Below are 15,932 nucleotides of genomic sequence, written 5' to 3'. Positions count from 1 at the left end.
CAACTCACTTTAAACTTTCCCTGTTCAGAGCATTCCATGGAGACTTCATTGGGTTTTATAGTGGCTGATTTTAGTAGTCCATTGAAAGAGGGAGTTTTGAAAGTTGTTGTATACGGTTAACAATTGTCTGCCTGGTTGTTTAATGAAAAGTATCTTTAATAAAGCTGGATGCAGTTTGGCTTGGGGGAAAAAAAGAATTGGCGTCAAATTTCTAGTTCTCTTAAAACACGGGGATCTGAACTTGACTTTCAGACATATTTTCATAAGCACATTTAAAGTAAGACTCTACTCTTTCAGGATTATCTGTGAAGGGAACAGGTTAGCTAGTTAGGGGGTGAAAGATTTTTTAAAGATAGGTGGTAACTTGAGCATGTTCCTTTGTGGAGGTGAAATCCAGAAGACAGGGCAAAGTTGAAGATACAGGGAGAGAAGAAACCTAATCAACACACTTGATTCCTTGAAAAGGCAGGATGGTGTATTGGGTGCAGAGGAGTGGTGTTAGGGGCTTAACCTTGCCTAGGAGGAAAAAGAAACCCCTTTTCCACTGATTTTGAAGGAAGATATAATGATAGATTTGAAGGTAAGTACATTTGCCCATGGAGCCATAGGAAGTTTGTTCATTCAGCAGTTCCTGAAAGCTTACTGTATGTTTCAGTCTGCTAGTTTGGGGGTATGTAGTCCCTGTCCTTGAAGAGGTAAAGGTCCAGTGAAGATGGTAGATTTTTTACCTTATGACTTATAAGGTTTTTCTTTGAGGTAGGACATGAGCCTTTTTGGAGCCTTTTGGGAGTCTCTTACGATTTCTCAGTTTATCCAGAGTGTATCTAAAAGGACTTTTAAGTTACTTGGGGTATAATTTTTCCTGACCTGGGAATGTTAATTCACAAAAGCTTGACATAGCTACTTCAGTATCTTGAAAGGAATCATAGTTCGTTCTTCCTGTCATATAACAGAGTTTTTTTGTCTGGTGGTAATTTTGCTGCCTTACCTTCTCTGCTCCAAAATCAATTATTTAAATCCTCTTCATCAAAATTTTTAAAAGATAAATCTTAGTTTGTCATTAATTTTAAAAATCAATATTCTTAATGGTCTTCTTGAGGTCAGGATCAGTCAGCCAACAACTTGGAATGTAAAATTGGTTATGATTGTGGGTAGTAATTCTTTGAATTACAGCTTTAAGTGTATATCAGTGATTTTCAACTAGGGGCAATTTTGCCTCCCCAGGGACCTTTGGCAGTATATGGAGGTATTTTTGGTTTTTACCACTGGGGATAGGATAAAACAGCTACTGGCATCTAGTGAGTAGAGACAAGGGATGCTGCTGCTAATGCTGTATTGCATAGGACAGCCCCCCACGACAAAAATCATCTGACCCCAGATGTCAAAAGTGCTGAGGTCAAGAAACACTAATTTAGGAGTTCCTGCTGTGGCACAGCAGGATTGGGAGCACTGGGATGCAGGTTCTATCCCCAGCCTGGCACAATGGGTCAAGGATCCGGCCTTGCTGCAGCTGTGGCGTAGATCAAAACTGCGGCTCAGATCTGACCCTTGGCCTGGGAGCTCTGTATGCTGCTGGACAGTCAAAAAATAAAAAAGAAACACTGGGAGTTCCCCTTGTGGGTCAGCAGATTACAAACCCAACTAGTATCCATGAGGATGCAGGTTTGATTCCTGGCCTTGATCTGTGGATTAAGGAGCTTGGATTACTGTGAGCTGTGGTGTAGTCGCACACATGGCTCTGATCCCCATGGCTGTGGCTGTGATGTAGGCTTGCAGCTGTAGCCTGAAAACTTCCATATGCCACAGATGCAGCCCTAAAAAGCAAGAAAAGAAAAGAAAAGAAACACTGGTTTACATCAACATCTGAGTACTTATGAGTTAGTCAAACATGCTTATCTATATTATCTCATTTAAACTTAAGAAACCCCCTATGAGTTAAGGACCTGGCGTTGCTGTGAGCTGTAGGTTGCAGATGCAGCTTGGATCCTGCTTTCCTGTGGATGTAGCTGTGGCTGTGGTGTAGGCCGGCAGCTGTAGCTCCCATTTGACCCCTAGCCTAAGAACCTCTATATGCTGTGGGAGCAGCCCTAAAAACCAAAGGGGAAAAAAAAAAAAAAAAGAAAGAAAGAAAGAAACCCCCGATGAGGTAAGTGAAATCCTTCTTGCTCTAAAAGAGCTATTCATTAGTGATGGACTACCTCTATAGGAAATTTTTCTTGTGTAAGTATTCAGGACATAAGTTTGTTTGTTTTTAAGGCTATCTTTTTTTCTTATGGGTTTTTTTTTTTTTTTAGGGACAAATATTTCTGACATTTGATATACATAATTTCTTTTTTTTTTAATTTAACAGATCTAGAAATGGCCATTGCCTACTGGAATTTAGTGCTTAATGGAAGATTTAAATTCTTAGACTTATGGAATAAGTTTTTGTTGGTAAGTTCATGTTTTCTGCAGTTTGCTTTGATGATAAATTAACATTTTAAAGCATGACTAATTCATCTCAGAGCATGTAATGAGATGTAATGAAAAATTTGATTTCCAGAATTTCCTTATGTAAGTTGTTTTGCATTATTGTGTTTGGCATCATCAGGACTGGTTTTTTGAAACTCTTTTTAGTGATTTGGATGCTTTTTTTTTTTTTTCTTAATAGGAACATCATAAACGATCAATACCGAAAGATACTTGGAATCTTCTTTTAGACTTCAGTACAATGATTGCAGATGACATGTCTAATTATGATGAAGAAGGTAACAAACTTGCCCTACCAGTTTTGTTTTTTTTACAACTTGTCTTCTTTTATCACACACTCTTTTTTTTTTTGTCTCTTTGCCATTTCTTGGGCCACTCCCGCGGCATATGCAGGTTCCCAGGCTAGGGTTCTAATCAGAGCTGTAGGCACCGGCTTACACCAGAGCTACAGCAATGCAGGATCTGAGCTGCGTCTGCAACCCACACCACAGCTCACAGCAACGCCGGATCCTTAACCTGCTGAGCAAGGCCAGGGATTGAACTCGCAACTTCATGGTTCCTCGTCGGATTTGTTAACCACTGAGCCATGATGGGAACTTCTTATCACACACTCTTGAATTTCATCTACTTCTGTATTTCTTGGAGTTGAATTTCCCTCTTATGAGCTTTTGTGTTCTTCTGAATATGTGAAATGCCTTCATCCTCTTTACCAATCCGAATCCTTTCCTTAAACACCAACTACATGTTCATGTCTTCCAGAAAGGCATGAGTAATTTTCATCCATGTTTTAGATTTTCAGTTTACTTTAGGAACCGATTCTTTTTTTAGTATTTCAAGTTATTGTATATTTTTATTATGTGTTTGTCTTACCCGTGAACTTGATTGTAAACTCCTTAAGTTTAGTGACTTTGTCCAAAAGGAAATGGAGTTTAGCTGCTTACTGGAATACTTTGGACAGTCATTAAATACTCACTGATTGAATGCTTTTCTGCTGGTTCTTCATGTATGTATAAAGATGATTCTTCCGGAGTTCCTGTCGTGGCGCAGTGGTTAACGAATCCGACGAGGAACCATAAGGTTGCGGGTTCGGTCCCTGCCCTTGTTCAGTGGGTTAACGATCCGGCGTTGCCGTGAGCTATGTAGGTTGCAGACACGGCTCAGATCCTGTGTTGCTGTGGCTCTGGTGTAGGCCGGCGGCTACAGCTCCGATTGGACCCCTAGCCTGGGAACCTCCATATGCCACGGGAGCGGCCCAAGAAATAGCAAAAAGACAAAAAAAAAAAAGATGATTCTTCCATCCACTCTCAGGACATGTGTTTTTGTTTTTTTGTAAATGGCAGTGGTTTACATTGATTTCTTCAGTTTAATCAGTTACATTGATTCCTTTCTCATTTACCTAGTTCCCATTGAGAATTAGCAGGATGTTGGTTATTTGTTTGTTTTTTTGCTGTACCTGTGGCATGTGGAAGTTCCTAGGGCAGGGATCTAACCTGTGCCACAGTTTTGACCTGTGCCACAGCCACTGCATCACCAGATCTTTAGCCCACTGCACCACAAGGGAACTTCCTAGAAGGATTTTTTTTTTTTTTTGATATTGTCAAATAGAGATAATCTTTGAAAAATCTCTAGTAACTATGGCCTCCTCGAAAGTGTCCTGAAACTGTTTAATCTAATCCCAGATGTTATTTCCTCATCTTTGTTTTCACTGTCATGTCATGTCATTTCATTGTCATGTTCCTTAAAAAGTGAGAAATAACTGATAATTGATGCTTTCTGTTAGGCCTTTCATAAAACTGGAGAACTTTTTGATTTGGAAGTTGACATATATGTAATTTTAAATCTTCTAGTAATTTATTATCATGAAATAGGATAGAGTTTGATCCTTGCTCTTAATTTCCTTTGCAAGGGTGCCACAAAATTCCAAAAAAAAGTTAATTCCAACCTACTATGCTTTTAGCACTGGCAGCATGTCATCATATCAAGGCCAGATATGACCAGATTATTACTTTAGTAGCCTTCAGAAGACCATAATATTAATTACAAGAGGAGTTTTTTTTTTTTTAATTCAAAGAATGATTAAATGTTGGAATAATATAGCAGAGAAAATGCAAGGAATATTTTAGGTAGAAACTCTAAAAGGCTAGAGATTTGGATGTCCTGTCAGTGGGAGTACTTATGATATCCTTAACAATTATGGGGGAGATAGTTTTTTTAAAAAAGGATTCTATTACAACATTAGCCTTGGAGTTCTGTTGTGGTTCAGTGGAAGCGAATCTGACTAGTAACCATGAAGTTGCATGTTCGATCCCTGGCCTCCCTCAGTGGGTTAAGGATCTGGCATTGCCATAAACTATGGCGTAGGTTGCAGGCACAGCTTGGATCCTAAGTTGCTATAGCTCCAATTAGACCCCTAGCCTGAGAACCTCCATATGCTTTGGGTGTGGCCCTAAAAAGCAAATAAAATAAAAAACCCATTAGCCTTATTTCTGTTTTTCTTTCTTTCCTTTCTTCCATTCCCCACCCCCCTCTAGGAGCATGGCCTGTTCTTATTGATGACTTTGTGGAATTTGCACGCCCTCAAATTGCTGGGACAAAAAGTACAACAGTGTAGCACTAAAGGAACTTTCTAGAATGTACATAGTCTGTACAATAAATTCAACGGAAAATTGCACAGTCAATTTCTGCTGGCTGGACTGAACTGAAGATCAATCCTCACAATTCAGACTGGGGGTTGAGACAAAACTTTAAGGATACATCTTGGACCATATCGTATTTCATTCTTCTAATGGTGGTTTGGGCTTGTCTTCTAGTCTGGGCCGCTCTAAACATTTATTATTCCAACATTGTGGATTTCATCTTATATCTGTGGACCATCCTAGTTTATTCTCCCATAAGTCTTAGAAGCTTTATGGTGATTATTTTGAGGTTTCCATTCTTGCATAAAGCACAATGCTGTCTTCATCAGAAAACAGTTTGGCATAAAAATTAAACATATGAACGTCACAAACAATTTATAAAAACTTCTTAAATATATGCTTTGGGCTAGTTGCAAAGACTATGCTGATAGCACTTCCAGTGAGAGTGATATATTTAAGTGTACCGGATCTGGAATGGTGTTTTGGTTTGGGGGGATTTTTTTTTTTTTTTTCCTGGCAAATCACATGTATCATTAATGTGAGTAGAGTATCTGATGAAAAAAATGTCAAAATAACCAACTTGAAAAAATTTTAGGATAACTTGGTGGCCTACCCAAAAATGTTGTTGTGTTTTTAGACCCTTGATTTCAAAAGGTTCCACAGAACTAGTCTGCACTTATCTTACCCATGTTTATATATAGTTGTCTTACAGGGGCTTTTACTTAGAAAATGGCTGCATAATGTTAGATTCTACTCCTGTCTACATTATGCACTACATAATTGGATTTCATTATGATTTTGAAATGCTTATATGCCTGTCAAGTAAGTTAAACTATTTAATTTGTTTTGAACGTTTTAGATTGCTACATAATGCAGTATTCTAAATTTAGGCATGAAGGTTTATTTTTGGGTTTTTTTCGTTTTTTTTGTCAGCATACTATGGAACACAAATGAAATTCTCTTAATTTATAAAATAGTAGGAACTAAATTTTGATAATGGTCGTAATGAGCCATGAAGTTCAATTATAATATAGGTACTGCTCTTTCAGACAAGTAGTCCATTTTTGATGACTTCTTATTTTGTTGAAATTGCTTTAATTGCTAATCACTGTGGTTGCCAAATACTTCAGGAGCAAAGATTTTTAAGCAAGCATGCACTTGATGCAAAATACCAATCTGGCTTCTATTTTCGTAAATTATTTAGCCACTGTTTTTGTTTCACTCAGATGAGCTCAGTTTTCACATTAAAGCAGAAATGTATCTTGTATGTTTTTTTGTTTCATTACAATACCTATGAACTGCTTTCATGCCGAAAATTCTCATCTTTCTATTCAGTTCTTGACATATGAAGAAGGATTTATTGCTTTCTTAAACATTTCTGTAAGGCACGCTAAAAAATGTGAAACGTCAGATACTGGATGGTTGGTTTTTAGCAGGAATAGATTTTGTTTGGTGTATCCAGGCACTCTCTAAGATCTAATGTTGAAATTATCAAAGGAATATACTTCAGAATAGGAGTACATTATAATGTAGATGCGGAAATGATTTTAAGAAACAATGATATGTTAAAACTACTTTTTATGTACATGATTTTGAAATTGACTACAAAGCTTTCCCCATAGATGTTAATACTCTAATCATAAATTTAATTCAAGACTATGATTCTACCTGAAGAAAATTTTGAAAATTTCTATTCAGGTTACTGGAATTGGTCATTTAAAAAAAAGAAAAGTAAAAAGAAGAATCCTGCTGCTTTCAGTATTCCTGAGTTCATATTTGTAAATATTAAGAGGAACTTCAATTATGAAAAATTTTAAAAAGATATATATATACATATATATGTGTACTATTTTTTGTTTCCTGTCTTGAAAATTTTGAGTTATGCTATTGTTTTTGGATTGATTGATTGATTTGAGTATGCTGTGTTTTGAAATGAGATCCGATTAGCTTTTTTCCCCCAATATAAATTGTTTTTCATAAAAGTCTGATACTGGTTCGTGGCCTAGTGCCTTGGGTTTTACAGACTTCCTTCTAAATGCAAGATCTTTTCAACAAAATAGTGTTTGTCATCAGTTTGGTACTAAACATTTATAATTACTGTGTAATTATAAACAGAAAATACATAGAGCTTTGAATATAATTATGTAGCATAAAAGTTAAGGTTGTTCACTCTATGATGGCGTCTTAGAATTAAACAGTACTATTACTAGGGCTGAAAAGAGAAGACTGATTAATGTGGTGTGATTATTCTGAGGCTAAATGGTTACAGGGAATATTTTGTACTAAAAAACTTATGCATAATGGCTGTGTGTGTGTGAGTGTGTGTCTGTGAGAGATTGACAGGTTGAAAGAGACACACATGCACACACACATACAGACAACTTGAATTGCTTTAATTCATTAGTGTTCAGTCTTCATTCTGGTAAACTCCCCATGGTGAATCTTTGTTTTAAATTGAACCGCAGGTACAGTTTCCTTTTTGCCAAATGTCGAAACAGGTACACATTTTAAAATGTAATGCTTTTTAAATAGTAAAAGTGTATAAAATTAGAAGTGCCCACATATAAAAATACTTGAGATCAAGATTATCTTTAATGACTTATCATCTGCATATATCTGTAAGTTCAATTGTGTTTCTTACATCCCTGTCATATTACCAACAGAGGCAATAAAAGCTTCAGTGAAATTGCCATGACTAAATCTTTTCACATATTATTTCAGTGTAATATTTTTTAAAGACTAAAATATACCAGAAAACTTTTCCAGGAAAGATAATTATTCATGGGAAGATCATTGTAATGGCAAGTTTTGGGGAGAAAAAAACATGCCAAGTCTTGTTTACTACATTTAAAATGTTTACAATTATACTGGGCTGCTTTATTAACAGTACTGTAGTTGTATAGTATGGCATTGTAGGTATGTGTTCATTAGACTTTCAAAAAGTTTTAATGAGAGAAAGAAAACTTAATAAAATAACATGGGAACCCTTTTTATATTTTATTCTCACTAGGGAATTCTTATTTAAGCAAGGTATACTATATTCTTTCCTCAGAAAGATTTAAGTGAATGAAGTGTTCATCTATTTTTTATTTGACGATAATCAAGAAGTTTGCGTAGTTGTAGCCAATTAACATGCACTTTGCTTAGATTTTTAAAAACATATTGACTACGTATTATAACCTTCTATAACTTTTACATATGAAGGACAGAAGAAAGTTAAGCCTGATGAAAGAATTTTTGGGGAAAAAAAGGAAAGTGGTGCCTTTGTAAACCTGAATCAGCTTTTAGCAAGAATTAATTTATGGCATTCTAAATGTTAAATTGTGTATATTTAATAGAAAATACTTACTTGACACCACAGCAGTTTTCTTTAAATATTACCTTATACTTTTAACAATATGATTTATATTGAATATATAGATGTTTTGATAAGATTTTATCAAATTTGATAATGTAACGATAAAATGTTTTTAAAATGTGAACTATTTAACATATCTTAATAACTAAGGACACGATACCTGAATTGTGATTTCTATATAATGTGATAATTAGGGTTCAAATTATGGCTCATCATTTAATTGATTATAAACGAGTATATTTCTGAACTCTTTACTTGCCTCCATTTTTACAATCATATAGCAATAATTTCTATTCTATAGAAATGTGGTAAAGTTATATATCATGAAACCTTTCATTTCTGAAGGGGAAGGGGTTTATATTTTGTAATTGTTAAGTTTGAAAATTCCTTTTACTATAGATCCCCTTTTCCAGGTTTATACTTTACTGTTTGTCGCCATTTTGGTTGAACATTTGCTGGATTTGTACTTGATTCTGGAGGCAGATAGTCCTGGTTTTTTGTTTTTTTTTGTTTTTTTTTTTTTTAACTCATAATACAGTTACATAAATGGTTTTTACCAGAGCATTCTTGCCATCTATTTTCTTTACTGCCTGTTGGGTAATTGGCATTTCCTGCTGACCAGCTCATTTGACAACATTCCACTAGGCTCAGTGTTTTGTGTTAATGTGACTTTTGACTTTTCTTTGGTCATTTTTTAAAATTTTATTTTATTTTGGTCGCCCTGTGGCATATGGAATTCCCAGGCCAGAGATCAGATCCTTAACCCACCCACTGTGCTGGGGTGCTGGGCCCTAGATTGAACCTGTGTCCTAGTGCTGCAGAGATGCTGCCAATCCTGTTGTACCACAGTAGGAACTCCTGGTGGTGATTGTTGTTTTTTAATCTGCATAAATTAGGAAATTATGATAAAAGGTGCACAGCCTTTGTAGTAGATGAGATCCTAAAAAGTAATGTCTTTATGGAATTTTAAAGACAAATTATTTGGGGAATTATTTTATAATTGTCCATTTTAAAAATTGAGTTTCTAAAATGTAAATTTTTAAAGTATATCCTAGTTATTCTTAAAAGAATGAATTACTTATGTATTTTTGGCTTACCTTTTTTGTTTTGTGCTATGAAGGAATCAGTGTAGCTTATAACTTAAAGCATTGATTTTTAAGCCATACCTTGAGGGTGCTATATGTCATGAGGTTGGAAGCTTTCTACGTTATCTCTTGTAGGTTATTGGTGTTTTGTTTGAGATTTGGTTTGGGGAAACATGATTGGGTTAAAAAAAATACATTTGTTTTTAAAATTTATTATGATTTTTTTGTGTCTGCATCCATAGCATGTGGAAGTTTCTTGGCCAGGGACTGAATCCATGCCTCTGCAGTGACCTGAGCTGCTGTAGTTGGATTTTTTTTTTTTTTTTGGTCTTTTTAGGGCTACACCTGTGACATATGGAAGTTCCCAGGCCAGGGTTGAATCGGAGCTGCAGCTGCCAGCCTATACACCACAGCTTCAGCAACACCAAATCCAAGCCACCTCTGTGACCTACACGATGGGAACTCCTGTGGTTGGATTCTTAACCCACCACACCACAACAGGAACTCCGAAAAAAAAGACTTAAGAGTGAACATTACCTCTTGGGAAGATTTTTCAGTGCCATGGGAAGAAATGGAATCAGGCTGAAATTGAAGCAGGCCTGGTTCTAGAAGGTAGCACTGCTTTGAAAAGAAGAATCTATCAAATAAGTTTAAAGCAAAGAAGAATTTTGAACCAAAATAGTGAAAGCAAAGCTTGATGTGAAATGGTAAAAAGTTTGGAAACTTATCAGAGGCAGCATGTGAGTGGTTTAATGAGGAAATTATTCTCATTTTATTTTATTTTATTTTATTTTTTTGTCTTTTGTCTTTTTTGTTGTTGTTGTTGTTGCTATTTCTTGGGCCGCTCCCGCGGCATATGGAGGTTCCCAGGCTAGGGGTCGAATCGGAGCTGTAGCCACCAGAGCCACAGCAACGCGGGATCCGAGCCGCGTCTGCAACCTACACCACAGCTCACGGCAACGCCGGATCGTTAACCCACTGAGCAAGGGCAGGGACCGAACCCGCAACCTCATGGTTCCTAGTCAGATTCGTTAACCACTGCGCCACGACGGGAACTCCTCATTTCATTTTATACTTATCATGTGTATATGTATTTAGGTGCATGTTTAACTATTAAAATTTTATTTTGGATTATAAAATATTTTAAGAAAACATTGGGTCTTGGCCACCAAATGAGATTTTTACAAGAAGGAATACTGTAGGGCATAAGTTTAAGGGAAAAGAAGATGGCTAAGGAGAAATGCTAATGTAAGTTGTAGACAATAATATTGTCACATAGTTACATGACATAACTAAAAGAGCAGTATTTTATGAGTAAGGTTTAGAGATGTGTGTACTTGGAATCCTTTGAAAATAGCATGGGTAGTTTTCAATGTTCTTAATCCCGAGAGTACATTAGAACTCATTGTATTGAAATTATATGAAATGAAAGCCAGAGTTTTAAAATAGTCATTCCTAAGGCTTTGTTGTAATGCTACTCAGCAACAGCAGCTTCATTGATGGGTAATTTACACACCATAAAATCCACCTATTGTAAATGTATAATTCAGTGGTTTTATTAAGTTTACAGAGTTGTGCAACCATCATGATCCAGTTTTAGAAAATTTCCATCAGCCCAAAAAATTCCCCTCATGCCCCTTTGCAGTTCCTTGTCCTACCCTGAGCCCTAGGCAGCCACACAGATGTGTTTCTATAAATATTCCTTTTCTAGAAATTACACTTGAATAGAATTGTACAACTTGAAGCAGTCTGTATTTGGCTTCTTGCCATTGGCATGATGTTTTGGGGTTCATCCATGTTATAGCATATACCTATTTATAGTTCTTTTAGTTATTAAATAGTATTCCATTATTTAATATTTCATATTCCATTATGTATGGACATAATACATCTTGTTTATTCATTAACCATGGATGGACATTTGGACTGTTTTCACTTTTTTGTTACTATAAAAATGCTATGAACATTCCCATATGTGTCATTGTGAGGACATATATTTTCATTTCTTTTAGGTAAATTCCTAGGGGTGTAAATGTTGGGTTGTTTGAAATTTTGTTTCATTTTCTAAACTGCCAAACTGTTTTCCAAAGTTGCTATACTGTTTAAAAATATTCCTAACACAATGCACAAGGGTTACCATTTCTCTCTATCCTTGGGGATAATTTTTACTTTTATTATTATTGTCATTCTGGTGGATATGTATTTGAAGTGTGCAAGTTATATATATCTAGCTGTCTTATTAATTCATGTGTCTACCAGATGTCCGATTTGGGTGAGTATAAGGTGGCCTTAGGGATTGCTGTAAAACTAATTTCTATATACATAACCTTACTTGAAAATAGTATTTTCTGTAACTGATGAGGTTAGTTATTTTACTTTTCCAATGGGAATTCTAGTCCCTTAGTGAATTCTGGTGAGGAGATGACCTGTGTAGGTGAAGAATGATGCTAATGGCTGTTATTTTGTGCTGTTGTATGTACCATGATTTATATAGTTAGCCAGTTAGCCTGTGACTGGTGGTAATACTTAAAATGTTGCATAAACAATTGTATAGACATGTCAGTCTCTTAATAATTTTCCTAGAGCTCTTTTGAGGAATTAATTTACTAATTTTGCATAACTTTAGTTGGTATTGTTTAGTTGCTGTCAGCCACCTGTGCTTTTATACATAGTGGACATTAAAGTAGTGGTTATTTTATGTTTAATGGAAAATTTCAGACACATGAAAAAGTAGAATAGTAGAACAAACTTACTTCAACACATGTCATGGCTAATTGTGATTTTTTGTATGCCATTCATATTCCCAATCCTGATTTTATGTATGTATATGTATGTATGTATGTATTTAATTTAATTATTGCCTTTGTAGCAGCATGCAGAAGTTCCCCAGCCAAGGATCAAATCTGAGCCACAGCAGTGACAGCCAAGTCCTTAACCATTAGGCCACCAGGAAACTCCCCAACTCTGATTTATTTTGAAGCAAGTCCCAGGTAGCAAATAGTTTCATTTGTAAATATTTCAGTATGTATGTCTGAAAGATAATAACTCTTAAAATATAACCACAATATTATATCATACTTAAATGTTAATTTATTAACTCTGCAGCCAGCTCTTTAAATTGCCTCATAATTTATTTTTCCAGTTGAAGGGAGGTTTTAAATAAAGTCCATATGTTGAGTATATATCTAAATTTCTTTTAATCTATGGATCCCATAACCTGCCTCTCCTACACTTGGAATGCATTTGTTTGCAAATGCAGCAGTGGTTGCTTTCAATTTTTTTTTCCAATTTTTAAATTTCTATGCAATTTATTTTTATGGTGACATTTGATGTACTTCATCAAAAAAATGCATTGTCTTGGAAGTATTTTGAAAGTTAATGAAGTGTGGTTATAAAAATCCATAGTAATTATATCAACAGATATTCCCTTAACATAAAAATATGATGGGACTTATATCCAGAATATAAAAAGAACTCACAGAACTTAATAATAAAAATACAACCCAGTTTACAAATGAGCAAAGGATTTGAATATATTTCTCCAAAAGAAATATATAAATGGCTAATAAACACATGAAAAATGCTCAACATCATTAGTTATTAGGGAAATGCAAATCAAAACCACAGTGAGCTATCACCTCACACCCTCAAGGATTATTTCTGTAAGAGAGGAAAAGTGTTGAAGAGCGTGTAGATGAATTGGAGCCCTTGTACATTGGTGGGAATGTCATGTGGTGTAACAGCTTTGGAACACAGTTTGGCTGTTCCTCAAAAAGTTAAGCATAGATTTAGCATATGACTCAGCATTTCTACTTTTATACAAATATAAGAGAATTGAAAAATACACTCCAGTCCCTGGTAACTTCCATTTTACTTTGTGGATTTAATTATTTTAAATACTTAATATAAATGGCATCACACAATATTTGTCTTTTTGTGATAAGCCTTATTTCACTTATTTTTACATTATTGTCCTCAAGTTTCACCCATATTGTGGCATATGACAGGAATTCATTCCTATTAAAGGCTGGATGATACTCTGTTGTAAGTATACAGCACATTTTCTTTATCCATTTATCTGTCAGTGGACATTTGACTATTGTGAATTGTGCTGCTATGAACGTGTGTGCAAATATTTCTTTGAGTCCCTGCTTTCAGTTCTTTTGGCTGTATACCCAGAAGTGTGATTGTTGGATCCTATGGCAGTTCTAGTTGAAATTTTTTGAGGAAATTCTATACTGTTTTCCATGGCAGTTGCACCATTTTACAGTCCTACCAATAGTACATAAAGGTTCCAATTTCTCCATATCTTCAACACTTATTTCCTCCCTCCCTCCCTTCCTTCCTTCTCTCCTTCCTTCCTTTCCTCTCCCTGCCTTTCCCTTTTTTTTATACTAGCCATCCTAATGGATGTGAGTTAATATCTCGTGGATCCGAATTGTTTTTCTCTGGTTAGTGATGTTGACTGAGTGTTGAGCATCTTTTCATTTGCCTGTTGGTCATTTGTATTCATCTTTAGGAAAATGTCTATTCAAGTCCTTTTCCCATTTTTGAATTGGGTTACTTGCTTTTTATGTTGTAGGAATTCTTTTGATATTCTGGATATTAAGTATCTGGTCAAATGTCATTAAGTACTGTGTTTCCTTGTATTCTGTCTGGATGATCTATCCATTGATAAAAGTGGGATAATGAAGGCCCTACTCTTATTGTATTGCTGTCTATTTCTCCCTTTAGGTTTCTGCCTTTTTTTTTTTTTTTTTTTTTTTAGGGCTGCTCCTGTGACATGGGGAAGCTCCGAGGCTAGGGGTCCAGTCGGATCTGCAGCCACAGCCACAGCCATGCATGATCTGAGCCATGTCTGTGCTCTACACCTTGGCTTACAGCAACACCAGATCCTTTAACCTGTTGAGTAAGGCCAGGGATTGAAACCCTCCTCCTCATGGATGCCAGTCGGGTTTGTTACTGCTGAGCCACAATGGGAACTTCTGCCTTTTCTTTTGCTTTTTTTTAGAAGTAGAGGTTTTGGTTTAGGTGTGTGTGTGTGTAGAGTCTTTAGGGTTTTCATCATGAAAGATATTTGCAAACATAATTTTCTTTCTTTCCAATTTAGATGGTTTTTGTTTTTCCTTGCTAATTGCTCTGCCTAGGACTTCAAACACCATGTTGAGTAGAAGTGGCAAGAATGGGCATCCTGCTTTATTCCTGATCTTAGAGGAAAAGCTTGGCATCTTTTAACGCTGAGTATAATGTTAGCTTTGGGCTTTTCATATATGGCCTTTATTATGCTGAGGTAGTTTCCTTCTATTCCTAGTTTGGTGATTGGTAGGTGGGGAAAATGAGGAAATGGTATTGAGTCTTACCAAATGTTTTTCTGCATGAATTAGGATGATCATTTAGTTTTTGTCCTTCATTCTGTTAATGTGGTATATTAGAGTGATTTTCATATGTTGAACCATTCTTCCAGAAACAACTCCCACTTTGTCATGTTATATAATTCCTACTGGAACTCTCCACAGAATGTAGTCATAGAATGTTACACCTCTTCTCCTTAAGCCTCTTTATTGTTGTTGGGTGTTTGTTGCAGTAGTATGGCATTATCTAACTACAACATGCACTGAATGTGAAAATTTTCTAAGGGAAACAACAATTATTGGATTTGGAGTTCCCCTTGTGGTGCAATGGAAACGAATCCAGACTAGTATCCATGAGGATGCGGATACCATCCCTGGTCTTGCTCAGTAGGTTAAGGATCCAGTGTGTCTGTGAGCTATGGTGTAGATTGCAGACATGGCTTGGATCCTGCATTGCTGTGGCTGTGGTATAGGCTGGCACCTGCAGCTCCAATTCTGCCCCTAGCCTGGGAACTTCCATATACTGCAAGTGCTGCGCTAAAAAGCAAAAAAAAAAAAGTTACTGGATTGGATACTGAAATGCTTTTTATTTCCACATTCATTAACAAATCAGTAACTCACATACACAGAAAAGTTTAGCTCACTGGTTCACCAACTTTAGCATATGTAAGATTTTTAGTTTACTTATTTAAAAAAATTTTTAATTAAAGAAATGAAAAAACTGGAGTTCCTATAGTGGCGCAGTGGTTAACGAATCTGACTGGGAACCATGAGGTTTCGGATTCAATCCCTGGCCTCGCTCAGTGGGTTAAGGATCTGGCGTTGCTGTGAGCGGTGGTGTAGGTTGCGGACTCGGCTCGGATCCCATGTTGCTCTGGCTCTGGCGTAGGCCAGCAGCAACAGCTCCGATTCGACCCCTAGCCTGGGAACCTCCATATGCTGTGGGAGCGGCCCTAGAAAAGGCAAAAAAGACAAAAAGAAATGGAAAAACAATTTTTTTTTTGGCTGGCAATTTTTTTTTTTTTTGGCTTCA

The 15,932-nt window shown here is 36.1% G+C and overlaps 1 protein-coding gene across 2 annotated transcripts in view; it reads left to right on the top strand.

Annotated features, from left to right (window-relative positions):
* Positions 1 to 7,805, top strand: part of DCUN1D1 (defective in cullin neddylation 1 domain containing 1) — a 35,816-nt gene extending 28,011 nt beyond the window's left edge. For both annotated transcript variants that reach the window (XM_047787309.1, XM_047787318.1), the window contains exons 5-7: positions 2,351 to 2,433; positions 2,651 to 2,747; positions 5,001 to 7,805. In XM_047787309.1, the coding sequence (XP_047643265.1) occupies positions 2,351 to 2,433; positions 2,651 to 2,747; positions 5,001 to 5,080 (260 nt within the window). In that variant the 3' untranslated portion in view covers positions 5,081 to 7,805. The remainder of the gene's footprint in view (positions 1 to 2,350; positions 2,434 to 2,650; positions 2,748 to 5,000) is intronic.
* Positions 7,806 to 15,932: the final 8,127 nt, after the last annotated feature.

This window comes from Phacochoerus africanus, chromosome 1 (genome assembly GCF_016906955.1).
Source record: "Phacochoerus africanus isolate WHEZ1 chromosome 1, ROS_Pafr_v1, whole genome shotgun sequence".
NCBI classification, from domain to species: Eukaryota; Metazoa; Chordata; class Mammalia; order Artiodactyla; family Suidae; genus Phacochoerus; species Phacochoerus africanus.
Note: the sequence above shows the minus strand (reverse complement) of the source record. Positions and strands in the feature narration are given on the sequence as shown.